Source organism: Aythya marila (genome assembly GCF_965140915.1).
Source record: "Aythya marila genome assembly, chromosome: 1".
In the NCBI taxonomy this organism is placed as follows: Eukaryota; Metazoa; Chordata; class Aves; order Anseriformes; family Anatidae; genus Aythya; species Aythya marila.
The window spans coordinates 28,120,270-28,132,505 of NC_139042.1; the positions used below are offsets into that span (position 1 = coordinate 28,120,270).

Consider the following 12,236-nt stretch of genomic DNA (forward strand, 5'->3'; position numbering starts at 1 on the left):
AAATATTTGTACAGCTGTCCCTGGTTTCACAGCACAGAAATAGGTTTAGCATCAAATCTTACAGTTTTAAACCCTCTGGGAACCATATACAAAAACATATAGGATCCTTCTGGCGGACTTGCCAAAGCCAGAAATGCCTTTTTTTGGAGTTATTTCAGGTGGGGCTCATTCAGCCTTCCCGTTTCCAACCCACTGTTTTCCTACTTGGGATTTTTTTCTTTTTTTCCCTGTGTGCCAAATGCAGCACTGTCAGGCTGACAGGTTTGGATGCATTTGATGCATTTAGGGGTTGTGAGTAATAATAGCAATAAAACCAAGATAGGCTGAAAAGTTTTGATGGAAATCATGTCTGGGCACTTCCAGTGGTCGGTGTCACTTGGAGGCACCTGGTGTGGGACACAGGAGCCTCCACCAGATCCATGCTGATCATCCCTGAAGCCAGGAGGGGTTTGAAAGGAAATCTTTTCCTTCTGGCCCTTGATCCCCTTTTAAATTCCTCATTGAAGCACACTGTAAAATCCTTCAGCACCCAGCTTTATAACACTGCCTTCAGAGGGCAGAGGCCGCTCCTTGAACAGGCCGGGCCAACAGGGAGATTTACGCCACACCCTGCTCTTCACCCGGCCAGGGATGTGCAAACCTCCCCAAAAACTGCCAAAATGAGCCTAGGGTGGGACAGGGCAAGTGGCCACCCACTGTGGGGTGAGAGATAAGGAGGAGGGAAGAGGACTAGCAGGGTTTAAAAGGTTGCAACCAGGCCTGGAGCTAGGAAGGGAAGCTGATGGCTGGCCCAGCTGCTCTGCTCGAGTCCCTTGAGCACCAGGCAGGGGCTCTCCACACCCTCTGGCTGGTGTGTGGAGGCAGGGAGGCTGCCACAGCCTCACATCTTCCCCTCAGTCCGCCACAACCTTCCCTGCCCCAAACCAGCAGTGCCGGCAGTCCTGGCCCAGCTCGGTACAGCCCAGGAGGGGAGATGGAGGTAGCCAGGCTTGGCCAGGCTTGGGAGCTGGAAGAAGAGAGAAAAGCCCTGGGGAAAACTCCTGAGGAAGATGAAGAGACTGGAGACCTAAATCCCCTCAGCCCAGGTGAGCCCAGGCCACACAGACTGGCCCAGCCTTGGCTGGTGAGGAATGAGACCCTTCGAGAGATGGCTCTGCGCAGCAAGCTGTCCCGAGTAGTTGATGCTACTTCGAGACTCATAGAAGTAGAGCAGACCCTCTTGCTCCCTCTCATACAGCAGCATCCTTTTCTTCTCCATCCAAAAGTAAGTAAGAGAGACAAAGAAGAAATCATTTTTTTTTTCTCTCTCCCTTTTTTTTTTCTTTTTTTTTTTCCCCAAGTTTTTTGTTTTTCTTTGTGCCATGAAGAGTTTCATGCCAATTAATTTTCATTTAAGCCTATAGCCTTCAATACAGTCAAAAAACTACTGATTGTTCAGTATAATTGCATCATGGGGGTTCAAACCACTTCTTATCAGAATGAAGCTTTGCTCACATGCTGAGTAGCCTGGAAAGATTGCTTAGAACTTTTTCAAAAGCTGGTTTTAACCTCTATCCTAAAAGAGCCAAAAAACAACACCAGAAGATGCAGCAATGACCAGTAACCTGCAAGGGAAACACGACCAACCAGCAGAGCTCATGGCTGTTCCATAATGATACACCATACATCCAGCATGTGAGATCCAATGAACATTTACCTGAAAAAAACCCTACAGTTTTCTGAAAAATGCAATAATTATGTGTATTCACCCAGGAGGAAATTCAAGAAAAAGCCTAGATATGATCTTGCAAGTGATGGGTTTAAGGGTTAGTTAAGGAGTCTGATGTGTCTAATTTCAAGTCAAATTACTTTGGCATTGCCCCAGAACTCTTGCCTTTGGATGAATCTTGATTGTACCATGTAGAACAAGATGGCAGCTCTTAGCCAATTTTTGCTAGCAGAGGTGCATTCCACAGAAACCCCATTAGTAGTTGGCACCAATTGCTGGGCCATTTAAGCTACAGATAAATCTGATCTTTTATGTTAACCTTTCCAGCACAGACCAGCACAGTGTGGAAAGCTGGGGGATAGGGAAGCAGCAAAGAATTAGCCAGAAAGTCTTATCTGGTGGATAAATATTTGTGAATAAAACTTTGCTATGGCTTCTCAGTTTTGGTGATGAATTTGAGATATTGCCAGACACTGTTTCCACAAGTGCTTGATCAATGTGCAGAGTCTGACTGGCTTTGTTGAAAAGCCAGTTTTGTTGTGAAAAATCAAATCCAAGCTATCTCAAGATACAATTCACTATTCAGCCACCAAGAATCAGAAGCAACCTTTGAAACTGTGGGTCCAAATCACCTAGAGATGGAAGGTGTGATATTGGAAGCTGTATATGAGTGTGTTAAAAATCGGCTAAAACTGTTAGATAACGCTCTTCAGAAATGAGGGTACAATGATAGGCTGGACTTCTGTAAAACCAATTTTCCAGTAAGACTTCTTCATTACTTGTAATTTAAAATAAACAAGACTAATGGCATTTATTTTTGTACAAACAAATGCTGGATTTATGAAATATAGCCATCTCAATGAAGATTTTATTTTCTTCCTCTTCTTTCCTAGAATTACTTTAATACTACTTTTGTAAAAGTATGTGTTTAGATACCACTGGGAATATAGTTTACTTTGGATTCTGGTTTTCCTACTCCATTCGAAGTTAATTTATATTTTTTTCACTGAAAACCCATTATCATGACCCATTGAGCTCCAGGACTTTTTCCCCTTCCCTTTTACAATAAGGTTACATCAATTTTGCACTAGGTTTACGCAGACTCTGCATTATGGATAACTGACCCCTTAGCTGTGAGTAGTTTCACTGCTGCAGATTTGATTTTGAAGCAAATTGGATTTCAAGGGATCCATTTATATTATAACCTCTTCATAAATTCAGATGAACAAGCCTTTAAAAATAAGCTCTTAGCCAATGAGTTGGCCAAAATCCCTTCAACATGGAAGCCCATGGTAACATATCCTTCCAGTCACTGTTTTTAGAAGGAAAACTCTGGTTTTATGGCTCAGAGATAATCATGCATGCTAATAGTCAGTATCTGGTACTTCTTGTTTCTTGATGTATTTGTGCCTCTTTCTGGGCCTTCTTGACAATCCTGACTTTACTGTTTCTCATTTGTTTTGGGATTGTTCCTTGGTGTTTTTTTTTTTTTTTTTTTGTTTGTTTGTTTTTTATCGGTTTATGGTATTGATATTGGTTTATCAACTGAACTGGTTAAAAAAATAATCATTCTATACAATGCCCCCAAAATAGATAGACATAGCTTTGAAGGAAAAGAAGACTTAAGGAACTGGAGGAACAACACTTAAATTGCCCATTGCCTGAAAGTACTGGAAATATGTTCTGCTGTGTCCCAGTACATGTTAGACAGCATTGGTCCTTAGCAATTAAAAGGTGGGTATTAACTTCTAATGAAAAGTGACACCTTTGCAAGAATTTGGAGCAAATCCTTTGCTAGTGACAACGAGCATGTCATTACTGATTTTGCATGCAACACAACCGCAAAGAGGCTGCTTAGCCATGCTGTCTGTGTGAAGATGGGAGGGCGAGAGGCCCCTTTCCCCCTGCCTTGGGACACTGACGACCGCATCGCCCCGCTGCCTGACCAGCTGTTTACTGGCATCAGCACCCACAAGAATCTCCTCGTGCCTTTTGCCTCCACAAAGGCTCCCTGTAATAACGTCCGTGCTTTCTCTCTTCCGTAATTACACACTGCCAAGGCGAACAGAACGGCCTTTTTTAACGCAGGGAGAGATTCGGTATTTTAAGCAGCAATTTGAGTGCATTTGAAAAGGAAAAATAAAAGGTAGAAAGGCTTCCCGAAATAGCAGCGTGTGGCTTGCCCTGGCTGTGCTCAGGTGCAGCTATGCATTACTCCAGCTTTTTGATAACATCCTGTCTCCTTCACTGGAGTTACCAAGGGGTCGCTTGAATGGTACTAAATCAGAAATGTGTAGCGGGTTGGACTGGGCCAATCTTGATGGCAGCCAGCAGGGAGTGGAATATAAATCATACTAAGAAGTTAAAATAGCTGTCCCGTTTGCAAAACAGTCATGGTATTTTCTTTAAAGGGGAAAAGAAAATACTGTCCTTTAGAGGTGCCAGATTGGCAGGGCAGGATAATAAAAAAACTTCTGACTGTGCAAGTTTCTCCTGCCCCTGTGCTGCGGTGCTGCTGCTCTGCTGGCTGTGGAAGAAGGAGAAGGTCAGGTTGGCAGGCTCTGCATCAGCAGACCTGCACATTACCATAATCCCCTTGCCCTAAATCTCCCACTGGGGTGAAACAGTGCAGCTGCTGTGAAGTCAGCCCTGTGGCACTTGTACTGGGAGCAAGTTGCTTTGCTGGGACTTGAGCAGTGGCATGAAGCAGCCGTGCTGAGCTTCCCTCAGGCAGGTAGCTTTCCTGCTGTATTGAGACCCATCCCTGGGGAGCAATAGAGAAAAAAAAAACAAGTTCAGTGCTGACCAGAAAACAGCACAGCATCAGACATTGCTGTGTCTGGCCACGGGTGGACCCAGAGGTATTGTGCTCCCCAGCAGAGCAGCCAGCAAAGTCTGGTGCAGCCAGGCATCTCTGCACAGCATGAGCACAGGGCTCTTCACCTAGGGGATCTGCACTTTTTGGGGAAGAAACAGAGAGGGGATGGCTGTTAATACATGACATATCTAATGGTACTTAATAAGCTTGTTTTCTGCTTGCTGATTTCCTGACACAAATCGGAGATCAGTTCTCAGTGACTAGTTCTTCCTTATGCAAGAGATCTGAAGACTGATTCATAAATAATGGCTTAGGGGTGACGGAAATGAGATAAATTGCTTTCATTAGAATTCGCATAAAACAGCAGCAAACTCCTCGCTTGCCACCACGGATTGAACAAATGTGCCAGCCTGCACGTTTTTCATTTTGCAGTCACTGATATTATGAAGTTGTTCCTGGACCTAATAGCATTGAGCGTTCATTTTTAAAAGTAATTAATATGAAGGCTGATCCTGGAAAAAATTGCCTCACCCTCCATAAAGTTATTTGCAAGCTGTAGGCATTAATACTCGTTTGTGTGGATATATATATATATTTTTTAAATGCTGACAAATGAACAATCTGAAGTTTTTCAAGTGAGGAATTGCCTCCAAGATCTTTCTGGAAGCTCGGAGGAAATATGCCTAGGCGGTTCCATTTTATTAATACGATAGTGCTGCACTCTGCATGCATCTGCACCTGCTGTGTTAGAGAGAGTCTTTACAACAGCAAACCGCAGAATGAACTACACTAGGGGCCTGGGGGATTATTTTTTCTACAGAAATAGTAACTTTACGAGAAATTATTAACGACTCCACCATTTTTTGGTGGTGCATGTCTTAGGAGAAATCTTCCAACTGCAACTGTTTTAGAAAATGGGGGGTGAGAGGTGGTACCCATGTGAGGTGGGGCTCATCAGTCCCTCAGAGGCTTCCCTGCAACTTATCTGAGAAGCTCAAGCTGTGTTCCCTTCAGAGTCATCACAGAGAAGGAGGCACCTCCAATTTCATTTCATCCCAAAACAGGCATCTGAGGTCAGATAAACCATTCCTGTCTCTCCCCGTTGACCACATACAGAGTCTCCAGGAAGAAAGAAGCTCAGGCTCAGACTTTTTACCCAAGGGAAGCCACAGAAATCACTTTTTAAATGAGAATTTTATTCCTCCAGGATTTGAGCCATCCTGATAAATTATTCTGGAAAAATAGTGGGGGTAAAGGCAGCGAGTTACCAGGGATGGACATTAGGAGCTCTGACACTCCAGCCCCAGCTCCCAAATTTTGGCCTGCTGACTGCGGAGAGCATCCAGCACCTGGAGCAGGGCACCACCACTGCCACTGTGTCCTCAGTGGAAATTTTGTCTACCAGGGTGCACGGAGATTAAACAAAAATGTTGAGGGTTGGCAGCCGGCCAGGGTCTAAAATTTGAGCGAGCTGAAGAAAAAGGCAGCTGTCTGTTAGAGCCAGCTGTAGGAGTCTGTTTGATGGGTCAGGTTGGCGCTTCAGAATAAAGTAAAAGATGGAAACAAGCAGTTTGTACCTTCTGTAAAGGAGCCTTTATAAGAGCGGCCTCTTCATAAACCTGAAGCAAGGTGGTGGATAGGATCAATTTTACATTACAGTTCGAAAATAAAAGTTGGGCCATCAGAAACATCCTGAAACTTCAGCCTACCACTGAGTGACAACTGCATGAAACAGACCCAGAGCAGTGGAAAATTTTAAGCCGTAAATTAGAGAGCCTTGAAACCAGTAGGCCCTGCTGTTTTTATTCTGGGGGAGGTTCTTTATTAACTCATCTGTCTAAACATATGGATCTTGACAAACGAAAGCTGCAGGGAGGATCCGCTCCTGTCCTGCAATTGAAAACACTTAAAATCAAATCACTGCAGATATTCCTGTTAGCATCTCCTAAATGGCTAAATACCACATGAACCACTGCTCTCTATCAGTTCAGTTCATAAAGGCCCTGTTTCCTGAAGTTAAAACGGAAAGAATTTTTAGTCTGAAACTTTTGCTTCAGTTAGTTACAGCCCGCTTTCACTGAAAGGAGAGAGATAAGTCAAGTTTTTATTCTCTGTCATGTATCCTAAAGCTCCCATGTGCTGGACACCTGCGAAAGCTTGCAAAGCTAGCTTGTTTACTTAGCGCAATTTATTTGACCTTTTAATATATTTGAGTAAGGATTTTATACCTAAGGCAACTTTACAGAACAGATTTGAAAGGTGACCTTCAAAGGAAACATCAAAATCTTTCTGAAAAAGGAAACTTTGGAAATATATGTTAAAAGGGCTGCTTTTTTTTTCAGCTAACCTCCTGACTCAGGACTCCCTGGCTTTTCAGCACAGGGGCGTACCAGAGCGATGAGTTCACCTTGCCCACAGCAGACCCACAAGTGCTGTGGTACAATACCTAAGGGCCCAAGAATGGTGTTGGATGGCCAGTTTAGATATTTCCATGCTGAATACCTTCTGTTTGCTGGCTGGGGCAGCCATGCGGCACTGTTTTCAATGCTAACCCACATTATCATCCTCCAACTGCAAACCCTTTTTTGCTGTTACCATTATGAAGCTGGGATTGTCTAGGTGAAATGGAGTTCCACTTTCAAAGAAACTGGTTTCTTTGTTCCTTTTAATAACAAAGGTAAGACCCACACTAAGTCTAAACCTGCAGGATTTTAAGAAAAACATTAAAACACAATTTCTTCTCAGATAAAAGCACAGGCTGCTACTAACTATAAGAGTAAAAATGTCAAGTAAAGGGGGTAAGAGGTGTCACCTGCTATGGGAGAAGGTTACCTTGTCCCCTACAGTTTGTCCGGACACCTTCATTGTGCACGGGACTTTGTGAAAGCACAGGTTGTGCTTGAGGACACATTTGCACATCCATCTTAGGCTGACAGAGGCTGATCCTGCTGCCAGAAGATGTTTCATCCTCTTCACCTCCAAACGTTCATTCCCACCATTGAGCTGCTCATCTCTTCACGCTGACACAGTCCTTTCCTAGGTCAAACCAGGCTGAGGAACCACTGTGAGTTCAAACTCTGCTTTTACCACCTGCTCCTACCCTGTTTTGGCAGGGGTAGGAGCAGATGGGTGTAGGGAGAGATGTTTTTCTTTTAGCAGATGTGTGGAATAATTGTACACCAACTCACGAACCTGCATTGGCCCTGCTCAATGGCAGGCAAAAGGTTATCCCTGCCATACAAGGTCCTATAGCCAGCAGCACTACAGGTCTTTCAAGGGAAAACAGCTCCACTTAGATTTTTTCCAAATCACAGCAGGAAGGGCTTTCCATGAGCTGCAGAGTATGACGTTCATTGGAATGGGTGAAGGAATGCATTTGCCCCAGGCAGTGCAGGTGTTCAAGCAGCACTTCTCACACCCCGCTACATCAGAGGGACTGGGAAGCCTTCTTGTTTCATTGTGGTGTGCAACTGGCAGGGCTTTTGGGGTCGCCTGCCTCCATGGGGATGCCAGCCACCTCTCAGATGAGGGACACCACACAGAAGCAGTGCTTCAGTGAGAGCTGCTATCACAAAATGTCCTTGGGAACAATTGGGGGCTCTCCAGAGACATCTGGGTATTACAGTTTCCTGAGGTCCTACCCTTGCCTGTCAGGTTACGGGGAGTTGAATTGCTGAGGACAGCTACTAAAGCTCTGTCTGGTAGAAACAGAACTAAAAAAAATTTAATTGCTGACGCCTGGGGAAGACAAATGACCCTTAAAAGTGAGTAGGTGAAACTGCTACCCAAGGCTTCCTGCCAAGAGAGTTTGCAGCAGCATTTAATGGTTACACTACATGTATCTCAAAACTAAAGATGTTTCACACTAAATCAGAGATGAACATTCATGGTTGGGAGGTTTCTGCCTAGAAAATCATGCCTAGAAAGCTTGGGGGAGCATTATTTTTCACTCACTTCTTTTTGGTTTTGCTTTTAGGATAGCATTGAATTTAGAAACATCTGTAGTCACATGGCTTTACAAAGAGAGGGACAGCAATTTGAGAAGGATCTGCGTGAAGCACACCAGTGTTTGAAGACCATCATCGAGAAACTCATTTGGTCACTGGCAGTTTTCCCCTCGGAACCTTATATCCCAGTCCGATCTGCTCTGAGACAAATCCTGCAAAATCTCCTGGCAGTGTGAAGCAGCAGGCTGTTTGGCCAAGGAGCAAGTGATGCATGTGAGCTGTAACAGTCCCATAAAAATAATAGATAACTTGAAAGGTGAATCCTGGAGATCTCACCGTAGCAAGAGTTCCTGCTGACTTCACATCAGTGGAGGCTTCCCAGTGGAGATGATGTTCCCGCAAAGTACTGAATAGCCTTCTTATATCAAAACTCATACCAAAGTCATATAAATGGGAGCTGGGAACATCTCCAGAAGTTGCTCTGGAGGAACAGGAATGTGTTCTTAAATAATAAGGTCTCAAAATGAAGACCGAAAGGTAGAGGCTGAAATGACAACCATTAGAAATCTCTATTTTCATCACAGCTCAGGAGAATGTTTTTCCAAGTAATTATTTATGGAGTGGACACCTTGTAGAGACAGAGAAAGTATAGGGTGTAAGTACGGACCCTTTCACGAGAAGGTATACAGCCTGCTAACACTGCAAGTAAAGACAGCCTGCTAAATCTTTATTGCATTTTACCACAGAAAGCCAACAAATCAATGGAAAGGTGAAGGTGCGGTATCTTCCACTGAGAAAAGAAAAAGAAAAAAAAGAAGAAAAAATATGTGGGACCTATGGGATCAATTGCTTTAAAGCCATAAAAGGTCTTGGTAGATGATCCAGTGGAGGTGAATGGAAAGCAAAGCAAAAGAGGCATTAACACGGTGAAGCAAAGGTATTTATAAACTGAGGTGAAACATTTGTGAAGATTGCTTTGCAGAGCTTTCTCAGCCCCTGTGACTGTGTAGCAGACAGCATAAAATTCTGCTCTCCTACTGCCAAATCAGGAGGGTTTATGAAGTCACTTACTGCTGTCAAACAGCTGCAGTTGTAATGCTGAAAAGAGGCATTCCCCCCTCTTTTTGCAATAAGATTTAATGTCTGTGTGATTGCTGAGCAGGAATAACGGCTTGTAAAACTTTTTTTTTCTTTTTTTCTTTTTTCTTTTTTTCAAAGGGATAAATTAAGCTCCTTTTAACTGTGATTTGGGTAGTAGTAGGTGAGGGAATTTTGTAGACTAAGAGATAGAAAAGTATCTCTTTCCATTGGCTAGAGGAGTGAATTTCCACGTGTGATTTTTTCTTTCTTTCTTTCTCTCTCTCTCTCTCTTTTTTTTTTTTTTTTTAAATGTGTGATCATGAACATCATCAGCTGAATACTTTCCGAGTGTGGTTCCATACTCTGATTGATTTGCCATATTTTATGTTCACACTTTAAATGTTACACTGGTGTCATTCTCACAGCTATAATTAAGGCTACCTCAAAACACTTATTCACTGGCTCTTAGTGTGAATGCAGACAACTGCCCCAGGTTGAAATTTTGGGGGATGTTGCAGCTCAGAATTCATTTAAACATGGGAAGAAAAACCATGAAGGTTGGGTCAGAACCATGTATCTCCTTTTTTTTTTTTTTTTTTTTTCTTTTTTTTTTATTTTTATTTTTAATGTGACTCTCTCCCTCAAGGGAACTGGGGAAAAGGGCTCTGTTGGCAGCAAAATACGGTGGTGTTTGCCGAAATGTTGTGATCTCCAGGGCAGCTCTGAGCCCAACAGCAGGCAGCAAACAAACCAAGGGGATCTGGGCTGGGTTCGCACAATGGTGTTACACGCATCCCTGCATTGGTATCTGCCGACACTGGCACCACCCTTCATGGCAAAGGGACAGAGGCCTGAAGCCCTGTGAAATGAGCTTTTTTGCCATTTTTGGTTAGGAGTTGAAACCTGGGTGAAAGCAGCTTCATCCCTGAGGTGCCCCTGCTCTGTGCTCTGGAGAGGGATGCCTTCACCCTCCTTCAGTGTGACAGACACCCTCTGGATCCCTGACACACCAGCAGTGGCTTCAAGGAGCTGTTTCTTCATTTCCCACCATTTAGGCAAGTCTCTCTCTGTCTTTCTACAGTTGTTTCTACCAGCATGACTCAATCTGCTCTCATGCACCAGCCCCGTATTACAGTGTTTGCATTCCTTCAGCAGGGCATTAGCCCCAAATGCAAACATTTTTATCTCCAGGATCATTAAAAAATCATTTAAAAGAAAATCTTCCCCAAGGGTTCTCTACAGTCTTCATTTCTATCCACTCCAGAGTGCCACAGCCCTGGTGTGAGGACGATCAATAGCAAAATCCCATTGACTTCAGCAGGGCCAGAATTAGAGCTATGCAAGGTCAAATCTCACATCATCAGCACTGCTAACGGGGTTGGCATGGGGAAGGTTCTGAATAATAATAAAAAAAGGACGATTTCAACTCCCTTTGCCCAGTCACATGCATGCGCGCACAAAATTAATGACCAAGTACAGAGGAATGAAAACATTTGGCAGGTAATTTTCTCTTCAAGCTTCTAAGAAACTAGCAAGTGCTACATATTAAAAGCGCATTACATCTAAAAAAAATACTCCGGCCACAGTTCCACCAAATTGGACAGGTTCCCTTCTGGATGGCTCTAGGCCTGTAGAGATCCCTAGCAGGTAAGAAACACAAGACCCAGAGACTTGGGGGAAATTTAGGCCTTCTGAATATGACTCTCCATGTTATTTTACAAGAATTACTGTTTATGCTGAAAATTTCCAGAACTCTTTCTTTCCCAAACATTCCCACTTAAAGTGAATATTTTGAGTCAAGGTCATTTAAAAAGAAAACACTGTTAAATTCTTTGAAATTCTGACTAGAAATTTAAGAGTCCCATGGGAAACCTCATCTTGCATCTGACTGTACAGCACAGGTTTTCAGGCCCTTTTCTTGTCTTCAGGACGATGGTGCAACTGAACCAGAGGGCGATGGTTTCTCAGGCCCTGAATCTGCAAACACTTTGAGTATGGTTTCATGGCTCAAAGTGCTCACGTTACTGTGGTTTAATAAGTTACCACCCATCAGCTGAGCCGTGGCAACTGCCTGCGTGCATACAATTAGCTCACCCTAATTGCAAAATGTGCAACCCACCCCCTTTCAGGAGATCAGCGCAGCTGCATGTTTATATCATGTTACCCCTTGGCACGTCTGAGGCTCGAGGCCCCGTTTCATCATACCTTAATCGAGATGAAGCATGGCAGGAGATATTTGCATCTGACATGTCCCTGGGGTGGGGATTCACAGCTCGCCTGGCCTCGTGGAGGACCCCTGCATGGTGAGCAGCCCTCCAAGCAGGATGCGAGCTGCTCTCTGCAATATCGCCTTTGCTACACGGTGGGTGAAAATCAGAGCATTGGAAAGAATAGCCTGAAATGTCTCTTCCTGCTCCCAAAATGGGAAGCAAGGATGGTGCAAAGGAACCTGCTGCCCAGAAATAGCTGTCCTTGAGGAATGGGGGTTATGTCACCATCTCGCGTGTCACACCCACCCCAGAAAGCTTACTGTTCATGCTAAGATACTCAGCTTCAGGTTCTGATGGTGAATGAACACTGCTTGCACCTCTGTGATTTCATATACCCATCTGTGTTTAAAACCCTCCGTATGTGTCTCGCCTTTTCTGCCGTGCTTTCCAAATGGCACCACCTGATTTAGCAC

The 12,236-nt window shown here is 43.9% G+C and overlaps 1 protein-coding gene across 1 annotated transcript; it reads left to right on the top strand.

Moving 5' to 3' along the window:
• Positions 1 to 973: 973 nt before the first annotated feature.
• Positions 974 to 8,709, top strand: DLEU7 (deleted in lymphocytic leukemia 7; the record flags this gene model as incomplete). The annotated part of the gene is made up of 2 exons (XM_082751910.1): positions 974 to 1,264; positions 8,503 to 8,709. The coding sequence occupies 2 exons, from the start codon at positions 974 to 976 to the stop codon at positions 8,707 to 8,709; spliced, it is 498 nt and encodes a 165-aa protein (XP_082608036.1).
• Between the last annotated feature and the right edge of the window lie 3,527 nt (positions 8,710 to 12,236).